Raw genomic sequence first — 16,536 nt, 5'->3', positions numbered from 1 at the left:
ATCACAACACAACAAAGGCATTTGGATGTTTTCTTGGATGTTTATGGTAGTATGTGGCATGCACATATTCACTGTATGTGAATGGGAGTTTATAAATATAATATGATCAATATCATATGCTCCATGGGTTGGAATGAGCTCAGCGGCATATGAGAACTACAACAGCAACAAGGAAGACAATGGTCTGCTTAGCCCAAAGATTCACTGCGGAATCCCATCTTCTAAGAATCTTTTGAAATTCTCACATTGTGATTCACTTTTCACTTAAAGTGGGGAAAGCAAAAGACAACTAACATATATTGAGCAACTCATATTAGCCAAGAACTATGTCAACTGCTTCACATTAATTTGTTCATTTCATAATTTCCCCAATTTAATAAAGTAGGTATTTTGATTGTCATTTTCTAAATTAAGAAACGGAGACTCAGAGGGTTTAAGTAAGTTCTCTGAGGTCACAGGGCCGATCATAGAACTGGGATTAAAGCTCGTTCCTCCCTGAATCAGAGTCCTGGATCTCTGAATGATCTCACTGGGCTACACAACTTTTTCAGAAGTCTACTGGAATCACTAAGACCCACTGCCTCCCTACAGACAGACTGTGACTGCCTCCCCCCGCTTCTAAGGCAGTCAGTCTTTACAGAAGCCGACTCCACATCTTTCTCCTATGAGGTGGCTGATGAGTTTGAACTGCTGACTTTTTGGTTAGCATCTGAGCACTTTTATCACTGTGCCACCAAGGAGCCTTAATAGTATCAATAAAGGAAATAATAAATACTGTACACTGGATAGAACAATTAAAGAATCTATTAACTATGAAAAAGAAAGCCACATTCATTTTTTTCATACTTACAGTTACCCTTGACAGAGATCAAATTAAGATTTTCACTAGTCCATGAAGTGAGTATTTCATAGCCCAGAGCCCAGCAGAGTTGATAATATTTTAGCAAGAACCATCTGAGGATTTGCAAAAGAAAATCTAAAATGTGTTTCATCACTTTTTTCAAACTCCAATGCCCCAGAATGGTGCAAATCAGACATTAATGTGACTTTGCATAAATCACAATCTTAGCATTTCTCTCTTTAAATTCTTGTATAGCATATTCCTCTCTATAAGGCCCTCCATGAAAGACCACATTTGCTTGGGGTCTTTTTTGCTGAGTGTTCTGATGATGTGAGAAACATTGATGTCTGTAGGAAAGTGTGGTACCCAGCCAGAAGCCAACTCTTCAGACCAGAAAACCAGTCAACCATCCTTAAGAACTTTTTTCTTTTTGGTTCACTTCATGATCAGTGATTATGTTGTATGAAGAAGAACAAAGCATCAGGATTAGAGCAACCTGAGATTAACAACCTGAAATATGCAGATGATACCACCTTGTTTGTTGGACTTTAAAGATCAAAGACTACAGCCTTCAGTATGGGTTGCATCTCAATGTAAAGAAAACAAATATCCTCACAAATGAACCAATAAATAACATCATGATAAATGGAGAAAACATGGAAGTTATCAAAGATTAAATTTTGCTTGGATCAACTATCAACACCCATAGAAGCAGAAATCAAGAAATCAAATCACATATATTAGGCAAATCTGCTACACAGACCTCTTTAAAGTGTTTAAGAGCAAAGATACCAGTTTGAGGACTAAAGTGTGCTTGGCCCAAGCCATGGTACTTTCATATGCATGTGAAAGGTGGGTAATCTGTAAGGAAGTATGTAAAAGAATAGAGGCTTTTGAATTATGGTGTTGGAGAAGAACATTAAAGGTACCATGGACTTCCAGAAGAGCAAACAAATCTGCAAGAAGTACAAATCTGGGAAAAGTATAACCAGAATCCTCCTTAGAACTCAGATTGGAAAGACTTTGTCTCTCATACTATGGACATGTTATTAGGAGAGACTAGTTCCTAGAAAAGGACATCACACTTGGAGAAAAAATTTTTTTCTGAGCCAGAAAAAAGAGGAAGACCCCCAAGGGAATGAACTGACACAGTGGCAGTATCCACTGGCTCACACGTAACCATTGTGAGAATGGCACAGGACCGGGCAGTGTTTTATTTGTTTGTGCAAAAGGTTGTGATGAATCAGAAGCAATATGACGTCACCTAACAACAACAACATGGTCAGTAGTCGAGAAGCAAAATCACCATAACATTCTGAAATTAGGCAGCTGACAAGACTGGGACTACTGAAAAAAAATCTTTTCCAGCAGTGATTCAAAAGTGAAATTGTCAAGGTGAAATTTCCAGAAGGAAATCACATATCATTATGTAATATGTGAGTTTAGAGTCCATCTAAAAATGTGTGATTTTTGAATAATATGAAATAAGACATAGACATACCAGAAAACAATACAAAATTTTCTATTGCCATGATGCCTTGCAGCTTATTCTAATTAATGAACACCACTAATGATTAAATAGAGTAAATTAAAACTGGTACTAAGAGGACAAGAAAACAATAAACTTTTTTGGAAAAATAATCAGAAATTATGAATAGATATGGATATAACCTGCTTTCTTTTTAAACTAGGCAAATCTGTCATTTTGAGATAAAGAAATTATGAAGTCTAGCACAAAGTTGACATGAATAACCAACTGTTAAGGTACATCTTCTGAGTTGCTGATTTTTAAGTTACCCCAATTGAGTCAGGGTTGCTTTAATTATTTTCAATTGACTAAATATTTTTGTAAACTGCATATAGATGTTATTTCCCAAATGTATGAAACCAGTTTTTCCTTTCTAAAAGCAGAATATAAAATCCCCTGCAATCTTAACATACACTTCTGCATTGCTGTGCAAATTCCTTTTTCATAAATATTGCCAACAGAATCTTTCCTCATGTCCGAGTCTACATTAATGGAGTTTGACTCCATGGCACATAACAACAACAACTGTCATGTAACATATCTAAAAAGTACTGAGTTCCCCAGAAGACTTCTTACTTTTTACGTGGTTGTTGTTGTTGTTAGGTGCTGAGTCAGTTCTAACTGTTAGTGACCCTATATACAACAGAACAAAACACTGCCCAGTCCTGCACCATCCTCACAATTGTTGTATTTGAGCCCATTTTTTGTTGGAGGTCTTCCTCTTATTCATTGACCCTCCACTTTACCCTTCATATACCTAGGATAGTTATAAGAAGCCAAGGCATTTCCTTGTCTCTGAAAATAAATGTGCTTTTACCCTGACAATGGTTCTATTCAGAATAAACACAAATTTTCAACACAAAGCACTCCAACTAGTAGTCAGACTTAAGGAGAGGGTTTGAGGGCCCTATTTTTGACAAAGTCGGAGCAGTAAGCGAGGCTCCAATGACAGCTCTGTCTTTTGCCCAGAGGAAATATATTTAGTCATCACATCTGGATGTTTGTTTGCCATGTATCTTGCTCAATATGTATATGTATATATCTTTCTGACTATAGTTTCTAACAAGTATGCACTGAGAAAAAAGTGGTTGAGGAAATGTAGTATAAAACATTACTTTTTTGCATATAATAATAGAAACATGACAATTCTTTTTCTTCAATACTTCACATCCATTTCATGGCTGCTACAAAAATGGTCTCACTTGACTATAAAGGCATGATGTACATTTAGCTATGTTAATACAATATTTTTTTTTTTCGTTTTCTTTCTGAAAAATAAATATGTATATATCCTATCCCCGACTTAAACATCTGTATTTTGCACACATGAGAATTTCTCCAGATGCTGATATGAAGAGTTTGCATATGTATTTTGGCTTTTCTGTTTAAAATCACATTCAGAGATAACATTCCAATGTTAGGATATAAATCAGAATGGTATAACTACACTTAGCCTAACATTTCTTGATGCTGCTTCTCCATGATTTTAAAACAATTAATTTACAGTTTTGTAGAACAATGCTTTCTCAGCTCTTTACCAATTTCTTTCCCACCTAAATGGCAGAATGGCCACTGTCATTAGAGTGGCTTCACATTCTACTGTAAAATTACTTGGGGTAATGTGTATGGAGGTATAGAAAATGGACGCTCGCACTACAGAAGTCAGCTGCAGTTTCCAGTGGTTCAGTGACTCAGTTTCCAGTGGTTTTTACCCAGTGCTTCAGTTTCTAGTGGTTCAAATCAGTTCCTAATCCAGCTACCTGAAGCAAAATCATGTGGGTCAAGAAAACGACCATGGCCACTCTAATGGGTCCCAGACTGTTAATTTAAAGGCTTAACTCTGGTGGCACGAACAAACATTCTTCCCTAAGCATCTTTAAAGAGATGGTCTTTGATAACTGTTATATACCCACTTTAAAAAAAAGACCTCTAATTTGGTAAGCACATACAGACTTTCACATAAAAATTAAATTGCTCCCCAAAGCATTAGGCCTATACCCAGAAAATAATAGCTATGTTAACTGCTGAATCTGATCTGGGAAGCTAACACATCTCATATTTACATATGCCAGACTCAGAAAAGGAAGTTCGGGGACTTAGTAGACAGCCACATGAATGCTCCTCAATTATTTTTTTCCACTCTCATGTTAGCCTAACTATCACAGAACTTCAGAATGCAATTGACTACCCACTACAACCCAATGTTCAGATCTCAAAACCATCATAATTCAGAGCTATAGTCAAGAAGAGCATTAAATAAACAACTGCCACCACCAACCTTTTCTTGGGCCTCTGGCGCTGTCACTTTGATGACTTTATTGCGGTTTATCATTTGCTTCACCCATCTTTCTACTTGGACGTTGAATTTCATGAAAATCACATAGGCAAAATAAGATGTTAATAGAAGCAAGCTTTCCCACCACATAATAACATTATCCAGGAAAAAAATGATCAGCATGATCAAGTCAACAATGTAGAAAGACACATCCCGAAAGAGTGGCCACCATGTCAGGTTTAAGATTTCTCTAGAAAACAGAGCACACATGCCAATAACAAAGAGGATATTGAACACTGCTGAGCCCACGATCGTGCCTATGCCAACGTTGCTGTGGGCAATAAAGACCCCTATGAGAGATGTGAAAAGTTCTGGGGCTGAACCCCCCGCAGCCATAAATGTGGCTCCAGCCACATCATCAGAAATGCCCAGCTTTTCAGTGATGACAGTCAGAGAGGGGACAAAGAATTCATCGCAGACAATGGCTAAGGCTATGAACATGTAGATCATTCCAATGACATGGAGAATGATGGCTCCTTTCCTTCGGTCCTCAAGGGAAAAGATGTCTCTTGGGTAGTCTCCTTGGGCATGCTCTGTAGTATTCTCAGTTTTGCTGTCCTGAGGAAGAGGGGGCTGGGGTGTATAATCCCGAATCTTGTCATTTAAATCTAAGAGAGTTCTTTGACGGTAACCATGTGCTTCCTTAGGGTCACTTACACTATTGGCTTCTCCTGTGCTCTGTGGCTCTGTCTCAGAAAAGGCACTGATTGTAAATGGGACAGTGCTGATGGCCACCAGGCCCATGAAAAGGCCTAAGATTCTAATGAACTTCAGTTTTTTCCTGACATTATAACGTCTCCTACAGCCAGATGGTGACTCATCCAAACCCCAGTTCTCAAGGAATGTGGTAGTAGTGTTCGGATGGAGATCCATCTTGGATCTTCTGGTAGATACAGATGTCTTCAAACTCCAGTAAACAGACGATTCTTTCCTATTTGTCCTCACGTTCTAGTTAAAGGTGCGTGTGGAGCATTCCCACAAATGGATTCTTATGCTTCACAGGAAATCTTTTCATCATTTATCCTTAAATGAAAAGTAAAAACAAGAATAAGTAAATTATAAAATCATGTCTTCTTTCTAAAAAGAAATTTGCAGATATGATAAAATCCTATCTATCAGTTGTATGACCTTGAGTTTACTTTGGTTCTCTGTGCCTCAGTTTCCCCATCTGAAAAATGAGGACAATTACAGCATCTACTACCCAGGTTTACTTTGGGGGTCAAACTAGTGAAGATATATGTATGAAACATGTAAGATATGATAGAGCACAGAGTAGGCATTGTGATCATGTATGTATAAACTCAAATAAGCATTTTGGTAAATCCAGTATTAGTAGTGGAATCCTGGTGTGGTGCTGCAGGAAAATACACTGGACCGCAAGGTCAGTTTGAACCGCAAGGATGATGGTTCAAACCTACCAGCTGCTGCTCGGAAACCCTAGGGTCACTAAGAGTTGGAACCGATCACTACGCACTTAACAACAACAACAGCAGCAATATTATAAGTACCATGGACTGCCAACATGAACAAACCAATCTGTGTTGGAAGAAGTACAGCCAGAATGCTCACTGGAAGCCAGACTTAATCTCCCATACTTAAGACATATTGTCAGGACGGACCAGTCCTTGGAACAGGACATCTTGTTTGGTAAAGTGGAGGGTGGTTAGAAAAAGAGGAAGATCCCAACTGGATGGATTGGCATAGTGGCAGCAGCAATGGGCTCAAACGTAGTAACAACTGTGAGGTTGGCACCGGACGGGGCAGTGTATCATTCTATTGCGCATGGGTTGCTATGAGTTGGTATCGATTTGAAAGCACCTAACAATAGCTCAATAACAACAATATTAGGAGTAGACTATCTAGATGTGATGGAGCTCTGGTGGTGAAGTCAGTTAAGCACTGGGCAATTAACCAAAACATTGGCTATTTGAACCCACCAGCCATTCTGCATGAGAAAGATGCTGTAGTCTGCTTCTGTAAACATTTACAATCTTGGAAAATTCTATGGGGTAGTAGAACTATAAATATGGTCTCAACTCAGTGGCAGTGGGCTTTTTGGGTTATATGTAGATGTCAGTGAATATAAAAATTTGATAATTGAGAATTTTTAAATTGAAAATTTTATAATTGAAAATCTACCAGTCCATCTTGCTTTAAATTATGTACAATCTCCCAGTGGTAAATGATGCTATTTCTCCCAGAAACATCTATGTGTTTGACAACCAACAGTTATTCATTTTATGCCCGTTTAGTTCAGTAAAATAATTTCCAGTAGTAGGCAAACTTTCCTCATTTAGTCTGTTACTCGGAAAGGGTTGCATGTTGCCAGAGGTAGTGCCTTTTTTGCCCCTGCAGAACTAAGATCCCAGAATCTTCTTTTTAATGAAAAAGCCTCTCATATCAGATGCAGAGAAATAGCATTTAAAATTTTAAGTTTATTTTAAAATGTTCTGGAGACAGGAGCAAACTGCCATCCATAAACATCTGCATACTGTTTACACCTAAAGCTCATTAAATAATAATAATGATGATTATGCATTGTTGTTGTTGTTAAGTGCCATCGAGTCAGTCCCGACCCATTGCGACCCTGTACAGGGTTTTTGAGGCTGTAAATCTTTACGGGAGCAGAAAACCTTCATCTTTCTCCCTCGGAATGGCTAGTAGTTTCGAACTGCTGACCTTAAGGTTGGCAGCCCGATTCGTAACCACAACGCTAGATGATGCTTTAGTCATATTTAAAATTGAGAGTAAAACAAACAACTCTTAGGTGAACTAACATGCTGTGGTGAGCATACATAACAAGTAGGCTATTTCAAAAGACAAAATATGTATATTTCATAAACAGTAATGTAAATTGCAGCAACACACCTCTGTTCACAAAATCTGCCAAAAATAACCCTAGCATTGTCCCTTTGGTAGGTTTGATATGAAAAGCAGAGTTTTCATTCTCTATCCCACAGGGAAGATGCATAAAAGATCAGGATATGACAGCTGATAATATGAAGGTTTCTTGTTTTTTATTTTCAAATACTTTTTTTCCCCTTACATCAAAGATTACATTTTAGAAGGATGTGCTGAGATCATTCCGAGTGTAAAATAGGCTAATTAAACACAGGCCAGTGAAACAGTGAGATTAGCTGAAGCTCAGGTTTGCTGAACAGAACAAGAGCACAAACACTTCAAGCCAGGCTGAGTTGCTGCTGTTCCAGAGATAACCCGACCCCATCACAAAGATTCGCGGCTGCCTGCAGATGTCGAAGCTTAGCACAAAAGATTAAGCGACTCATTGCGCTCTGGGGATTCTTACAATGCCTGGCCTGGGCTAGGATCCGGGACCGACTCAACTCCCCAGCGCACGCCCAGCTCCTGCTTGAGCTGGTCTCGCCCTGCAAACCCATCATCCCGCTCCCTGGGAGTCCCCTCTGCCGGCACTTGACACCCCATTCACTCCCCAACTTTGACCTGGGGTCTCAAACTTTCTCTGTTGGATTTATAGAGAAATAAAACTAAAGGACAGAAACCTACCTGCAAGCAGAAGCCAAGAGCTGGGATGGAGCTTGGGAACACGCTTGGCCCACAGCTCCCGGATGGCTTGTGGGTTGGAGGGGAAGAGGGTACCGAAGCAAGGGTGGCAGGGTGGGAGACAAGGGGGCTCGGGAAAGCGCTCCCCAGAACGGAGAGTTGGCTAACTCCTAGCGGGGCCTGGGGCGCCCACATCTGCAGCGTAGCCACCTGTGAGCCGGAGAGGCGCCGCAGCGGGATGTGCGCACCCGGGCTCAGAGGACAACGACCATCGTAGCCACCACGCCTGGCGGTTGGCTAGAGTCAGGGCTGCGCGCACCGAGCTCAGCCGCCCGCACTTACCGGGATCCACCAGGAGGACGCACACTCGGCTGGGGCCCGAGCGCGGCCCGCTGTTCCTATCCGCCCGCCGCCTTCTCCGTGCGCGCCTCCCGGCTCTGAGGCCCGGGCTCCGGCTCAGGCTCGCCGCCGCTCTGGTTGTCCGGGGCTGGGCTCCCGAGCAGACTGAGTGCGGAGAGGCGGGTGCTTGGCGTCTGGCACAGCCCGGCCCCCTCCGGCCCCTCCCTCTCGCCTCGGCGTGGGGAGCGGGCCCGCAGAGCGCTCAGTTCAGCTCAGCGCCTGCGGCTCCGCGCCTCTGGGCACAGAGGCCCACGTCGGCAGCAGTCTCTTAGATTTCTCTGCAGTGGGGACAGGGGTCAGGATTTGCTGGCGAGCACGGGCAGAAAGGAGAAATCGCACAGGTCGGTGATGTGCCAGATTCCCAATGCCTGAAAGTGCTGACAACTTTGGGGTCATCCTAGCAGAGCACCTCCTCCTCCCCAATTATATGCAAATAGCGCTGATGTCAATGACTCATTTCCTTAGAGGGGATATAGGACCCTAGTGTCCAGATGGAAAAGACATCCATAGAAAAGGCATCAAAACAGTTTTCTGGAGTCTCATGTTGAGACTCATTTTAGGGATTTAAACATTTAAACAATCTAGTGTGGGAAAAGATTTACAGCTTCGGAAACCCTACACAGGGTTCTTATGAGTCAGAACCGACAGGATAGCACATAACAGCAGCAGCTCTCTTGTTGGCTGACCTTTCATGTTGATAAGGGATAAAATTGAAATCGAAAACACACTGTCATTTTGAGTCAGAGAATTCTGAGTCTGGCTTCAGAACTCCCAGGCCGGTGCACCTTTCTATCATGTACGGAAAGCAAGATCCTTTTGATTAGAAGTAACTGAGTCCGGCTTGTTGAGGAATGTTGTTTTTGAGTGCAGTGGGAATGGGTTCCGACTCATAGAAACCCTAGACCCTATGTACCATAGAAGGAAATCCTGCCTTGTCATGAGCCATCCTCCCAATAGTAATTATGTTTGAGCCCATTGTTGCAGCCACTGTGTCAATTCATCTCCTCCAGGGTCTTCCTCTTTTTCACTGATCCTCTAAGTTACCAAGCATTATGTAAAGGGACTGATCCCTCCTGATCCTATGTCCAAAGTAAGGGAGACATTCTCCACTTTCTTGATTCTAAGGAGCCTTCTGGATGTACTTCTTCCAAGACAGATTTGTTTCTTTTAGTAATCTATAGTATAGTTAATATTCTTCACCAATACCATGAATTCAAGGCATAAATTCTTCATTGGTCTTCGGTATTGTATTTATTGTCCATTTTTCATATGCATACGAAGCAACTGAAAATACCATGGCTTAACTCAGTTGCCCTTTAGTCCTCAAAGTGATATCTGCTTTTTAACACTTTCAAGAAGTCTTTTGCAATAGATTTGTCCAATGCAATACTTTGCTTCCTTAGTTGATGCTTCTGAGGTATTAGATTGTGGACCCAAATAAAATGAATTTGACAAACTCAATCCATTCTCTATTTATCATGATGTTGTTTATTGGCCCATTTGTGAGGCTTTTTGCTTTCAGTATGTTGAGGTATAATCCACAACAAAGGTCTTTGATCATCAGTAAGTGCTTCACTTTTAACAAGCAAGGTTGTATTATCGGTATTTTGCAAAATCCTAATATTATATCCATCTTCTCAGATTATTTACTCATCATATAGATTGAATAAGTATAGTGAAAGGTTGCAACTTGAATATACCTTTTTGTTGATTTTAAACCACAGAGTATTCCCTTGTTTGAAAGACTGCCTCTTAGTCTCTGCACAGGTTCTGCATGAGCACAATTAGAATTCCCATTCTGCACAATATAATCCATAATTTGTTATGATTCATACATTCAAATGCCTTTGCATAGTCAATAAAACACAGGTAAACATCTTTGTGATATTCTCTGCTTTCATGCAAGATCCATCTGCCATCTACAATGACATCCACATCTACTTCTGAATCTAACTTGAATTCTTGCCATTTCTCCATATTCTGCTGCAACCTTTTAAACATGATCTTCAGTAAAATTTTGCTTGGTGTGATATTATTTTGGGGGGATAATTTCTGCATTCCGTTGAATAACTTCTCTTTGGAATATGCATCTCTTCCAGTTGGTTGACCAAGTAACATCTTCCAAATTTCTTGGCCCAGATGAGTGAGTGCTTCCAGCATTGTGCTTATTTGGTGAAGCAACTCGATTCAATCGGTACTCCATCAATTCCTCTCCTTGTTTTTTGCCAATACCTCCAATGCAGCTTGGATGTCTTCCTTAAATACCATTGAACTTGATCACATATTACCTCCTGAAATGATTGAACATTGACCATTTCTTTTTGGTATAGTCACTCATATATTCCTTTAAGCTTCTTTTGATGATTTCTGTGCTGCTCAAGAATTTTCCCATGGAATTCTTCATTATAGCAATTTAAGGCTTGAATTTTTTCTTCAGTTCTTTCCATTTGAAAAATGCTGAACATGTTCTTCCCTTTGGTTTTCTAACTACAGGTGTTTGTTAGAGTTAGCTACATGGCAGGTGAGTCCAACATGTAGACTTCATTAGAATACTTGCTTTGTTTTCTCAAGCTTCCCTTTGGAAGTTCAGCTTTTTTACTTCTTCATTTCTTCTACGCACTTTAGCTACTCTATTTTCATGAGCAAGTCTCAGAGTCTCTCCTGACATCTACTTTGGTCTTTTCTTTCTTTCCTATTTTTGAATGACCTTTTGCTTTCTACATGTATAATGTTCTTGATGTTATCCCACAACTCATTTGGACTTCAGTTATTAGTGTTCAATGAGTCAAATCTATTCTTGAGATGGGTTCTAAATTCAGGTGAGATAAACCCAAAGTTGTACTTAGGCTCTCATGGACTTGTTTTTTCGTCAGCTTCAACTTGAACTTGCATATGAGCAAGTGACAGTTTGTTCTGCAGTTTATCTCTGGCCTTCTTCTGATTGATGATATTGAGCTTCGGATAGTTTCTTCCCATATATATATTACATTTGATTTTGTGTATTCCATCTTGCAAGGCCCATGTGTATAGTCATCATTTATATTGTTGCAAAAGGGTATTTTCATGAATAGGCCACTGATCTTGCAAAATTATATTATGTGATCTCTAGCATAATTTCTATCACCAACGCCATATTTTTAGCTACTGATCCTTCTTTGTTTCTAACTTTTACATTCCAACTGCCAGTAATTATTAATGCATCTTGATGGCATGTTTGATCAATTTCAACTGCAGAAGTTAGCAAATATCTTTTCTTCATTTTTGGCATTAGTGTTTGAATAATAGTCTTATTAACCGGCTTTCTTTGTAGGTGTATGTATATTATCCTATCGCTGACAGTGTTGTACTTCAGCATAGATCTTGAAATGTTCTTTTTGATGATGAATGTGACACTGTTCCTCGTCAATTTCTCATTCTCAATATAGTGAATCATATGATCGTCTGATTTAAAATGGCCAATAGCAGTAGATTTCAGTGCACCAATGTCTAAGATATCTATCTTCAAGTGTTCCAAACATTTTTGAGAGCTTCCAATATTAATGCCATATGCATTTGTACATACTTATATAAAACCAACCAAGAGGTTGTTGTTAGGAGCCATCGGGTCGATACTGACCCATAGCAACCTTATGCACAGAAGAATGAAACACTGCTTGATCCTGGGCCAACCTCACTACTGTTGCCACGCTTGAGTCCATTGATGCTGCCACTTGGCCAATCCATCTCATTGGGAGTCTTCTTCTTTTTCTCTGACCCTCAACCTTACCAAACATGATATCCTTCTCCAGCAACTGGTCCCTGCCTCCTCCAAAATAGATCTATTGGTTCTTTTGGCATCCATGGCACTTTCAATACTCTCCTCCAACACCATAACTCAAAAGCATCAATTCTTCTATGATCTTCTTTATTCACTGTCCAGCTTTCGCATGCATATGCGGTTATTGAAAATACCATGGCTTGGATCAGGTGCACCTTAGTCCTCAAACTAACATCTTTCTCTTCAACACTTTAAAAAGGTCTTGTGCAGCAGATTTGCCTAATGCAATACGTCATTTGATTTCTTGACTGCTGCTTCTGTGAGTGTTGATAGTTGATTCAAGAAGAATGAAGTCCTTGATAACTCCAATCTTTTCTCCATTGATAAGAATGTTGTTTATTGGTCCAGTGGTGAGGATTTTTATTTTCTTGACATTGAGATGTAATCCATACTGAAGGCTGTGCTCTTTGATCTTCATCAGTAAGTATTTTAAGTCCTCTTCACTTTCAGCAAACAAGCTTGTATCATCTGCATATCACAGGTTGTTAATGAGTCTTCCTCCAATCCTGGTGCCACGTTTTTCTTCATAGAACCCAACTTCTCGGATTATTTGCTCAGCATACAGGTTGAATAAATATGGTGAAATAATACAACCTTGTCACACAGCTTTCTTAATTTTAAGCCATTCAGTGTTTCCATGTTCTGTTTGGACAACCGCCTCTTGGTCCACGTACAGATTCCTCATGAGCACAATTAAGTGTTCTGGAATACTCATACTTCTCAATGTTGTCCATAGCTCGTCATGATCCACACAATCAAAAGCCTTTGCATAGTCAGTAAAGCACAGGTAAACATCTTTCTGATATTCTCTGCTTTCAGCCAAGATCCATCGGACATCAGCAACGATATTCCTCATTCCAGAGCCTCTTCTGAATCCAGCTTAAATCTCTGGAAGTTCTCTGTCAATGTATGCTTGTAGTCATTTCGGTGTTACCTTTAGTAAAACTTTACTTGCATGGGATATAAAAGGAATTGTCCGATGATTTCCACATTCCATCGGGTCACCTCTCTTTAGAACGGGCACAAATACGGATCTCTTCCAATCAGTCAGCCAGATAGTTGTCTTCCAAATTTCTTGGCAGAGATGAGTGAGAGCCTCCTGTGCCTCCTCACTTTCTTGAAAGATTTCAATTTTTATTCCATATTCCATATTTATTACCCAGCATGCAAGAGGTACTAGGTAACAATTTTGCTAAGGACATACATCATTTTTACATAGAAATATAAAATGGCATGATCTAGGGTAAGATCAATGACCACAGCCTTCCGAATGGGTTGCACCTCAGTGTGAAGCACCACTGGACTGATAAATAACATCGTGATAAATGAAGAAAAGATTGAATTTATCAAAAACTTCATTTTGCTTGGAGCCACTATCAACACTCATGGAAGCAGCAGTCAAGAAACCAAATGACTTATTGCATTAGGCAAATCTGCTGCACAAGATCTCTTTAAAGGACTCAAGGGCAAAGATGTCAGTTTGAGGACGAAGGTGCTCCTCACCCAAGTCATGCTATTTTCAATCACCTCATATGCATGTGAAAGTTGGACAATGAATAAGGACGACTGTAGAAAAGTTGATGTATTTGATTTATGGTTTTGGAGAAGAATATTAAAAGTACCATGGATTGCTAGAAGAACAAACAAATCTCTATTGAATGAAGTACAGCCAGAATGTTCCTTAGAAACCAGGATGGAGAAACTTAATCTATCATGCTTTGGACATATTATCAGGAGGGAACAGTCTCTGGAGAAGGATATCATGCTTGGCAAAATAGAGGGTCTGTGAAAAAGAGGAAGACCCCAATGAGATGGATTGCCACAGTGGCAACTGTAGTGGACTGGAGTGTAACAATGATTGTGAGGATGATGTAGGACCAAGCAGTGTATTGTTCTGTTGTGCATAGGGTCACTATGAGTCGGAACTGACTGGACAGCACCTAACAACAACAACAACAACAACTGGGTAAAGTTGTGAAGGTGCCCTTATCCCTGTCCAAAATTATTACCCCATATCTTAGTGTGCCTACAATTCCACTATTAGAGATTGATTGTGTTGGCTTTTTATTTTATATCTTTTTTCTTTAAAGTAAATGGCTCTAGAGTAATTTTAATAATAAACAATTTTGTATTGTTTCTGGCTTGATATGTAGTCCAAAGGAACAAAATTCTAGTAGATTATCATGAGAGGAAGGTGGAAGAGATAGTTGAGTTAGGAAGTTCTGGACAATCAAGGGACTAGATGAAATATTTAGATTTTACATTGTCCTTTTAACCATTTCTTTCCTCATTTTCCCTAACATACCACTCTCTTTTTGCCTTTTATTTCTGTTTCTAGATTCTCTGTTATCAGTATCTGTAAGCAATTAGAATATATAGAAAGGATTCCATTTACACTAAAGCAGTGGGCCCCAACTTTGAATCTAACTTATTATTAGAATCACCTAGGTTGTTGTTTTTTTTAAAAAAAACAAAACAGATTCCTGACAAGTAACCTCTTCTCCTACCCTTACTGGGTTCTCTTTAAGGGCAAGATCAGTATTATGCATTTCCCAACATCTAGCACAACTCCTATCGTGATGCTGTAGGGTAAGCACTGAACTGTTAACCTCAAGGTTGGTGGTTCAAATCCACTGGTTGCTCCTGGGAAACCTTATACAGGCAGCTATCTGCAAACAATAAGGAACACCATTCAAGCCCAATAGCTGCCCCTCGGGAAAAAGTCAGCTCCTGTGAAAATTCAAAGCTTGGAAAGTCTATACAGGGTGTCTATACACGGGAACTGACTCTGTTGCAGCAGCAACAGCACAACACTTGTTACTTTGTTAACGCCTATCTGTGGGACGGACTGATGAACTGCCTGAAAATGCAGTAATTTACAGGACTCCACGGCACATAACAACAACAACAACAAAGTCAATCAGGAGGTTATAGGTCATACTGAGTCAACTGCTTGAAAGCCCCAATGGCTTAAAACAACAAAGGTTTTTGTTTTTCACTCCCACCATACAGGATTGCTATGAGTTGGAACAGACAGTGCTTTACAACAACCATCTTTCCTTTGCAATTCTGCTGTGTCATCTTCACTTCTGACCCCCAGGTGGTCACTCTCTGGAACACTGCCAGCAAATGGCAGAAAGGGAAAAGGAACATGGTAAATCTTGTACAGGTAGTCCCTGATTTACAACATGTTCAAGTTATGACACACCACACTTATAACCTCTTCCTTTTTTGTTGTTTTTGTACATCTTGATGTTAGTACTATGTTCTCTTTGCAAGGGTGGTTGTAGCACATAATTTACCGATGTGATCATTCTCAGATATTCACCCACGGTTGTTCAATGCTATGATTTATAAAGACACTGATAATAAAAGGCAATAATAATAAAAACTAACTAAATAAATAAAAAAAAAGAGGCATTCAACTGACATCAGAACTGATTTATGTAGTAATTAAAAACGACCTGTACGGCTCGTTAGGCTTCAGCTAGGAAGGGATGGCCACTGCTACACTAATTTTATTGGCTAAAGCAAATCACATAGCCGTGTCTGTCTTCAAAGGAGCAAGAAAATAGAATTGCATCATGTGTTTGGGAGAAAATTGGAAAGATTTGGTGGTTAGCAGTGACAACTATCATGGTGGGCAAAAAGGAGAGCAAAAGGAAGGGAAGTAACACGTGTTCTGCTCCTACTGTGAACTAGGAGTTTTCTCATCTCTTTCCGATTTCATGTTTATCACAATGACTACTCCCATTTTATAAATGAAGAAAGAGTTTCAGGCTCAGTGAGGCTAAGTAGCCTCCCCACTATGAAACAGTTTCCATTGAATCCAATTTTGGCTCCGAAGTCCCGTTCTTTGTACTAGTCCTCATTGTATATGGCTGAGGTTTTTGTTGTTGTTGTTAGGTGCCATTGAGTCGGTACCGACCCATAGCGACCTTATACACAGCAGAACAAAACACTGCCTGATCCTCAGCCAGCTTCACTAATGTTGCCACGTTTGAGTCCATTGATGCTTCCACTTGGCCAATCCATCTCACTGGGGGTCTTCCTCTTTTTCTCTGACCCTCCACCTTACCAAACATGATATCCTT

The 16,536-nt window shown here is 40.0% G+C and overlaps 1 protein-coding gene across 2 annotated transcripts in view; it reads right to left on the bottom strand.

Annotated features, from left to right (window-relative positions):
• SLC24A2 (solute carrier family 24 (sodium/potassium/calcium exchanger), member 2) overlaps positions 1-5,629 on the bottom strand; it is a 313,314-nt gene extending 307,685 nt beyond the window's left edge. For both annotated transcript variants that reach the window (XM_006864468.1, XM_006864469.1), the window contains exon 1: positions 4,648-5,629. In XM_006864468.1, the coding sequence (XP_006864530.1) occupies positions 4,648-5,577 (930 nt within the window). In that variant the 5' untranslated portion in view covers positions 5,578-5,629. The remainder of the gene's footprint in view (positions 1-4,647) is intronic.
• Between the last annotated feature and the right edge of the window lie 10,907 nt (positions 5,630-16,536).

The sequence above is a fragment of the Chrysochloris asiatica genome, unplaced genomic scaffold, assembly GCF_000296735.1.
Source record: "Chrysochloris asiatica unplaced genomic scaffold, ChrAsi1.0 scaffold00065, whole genome shotgun sequence".
In the NCBI taxonomy this organism is placed as follows: Eukaryota; Metazoa; Chordata; class Mammalia; order Afrosoricida; family Chrysochloridae; genus Chrysochloris; species Chrysochloris asiatica.
This window is presented reverse-complemented; position numbering and strand designations above follow the sequence as displayed.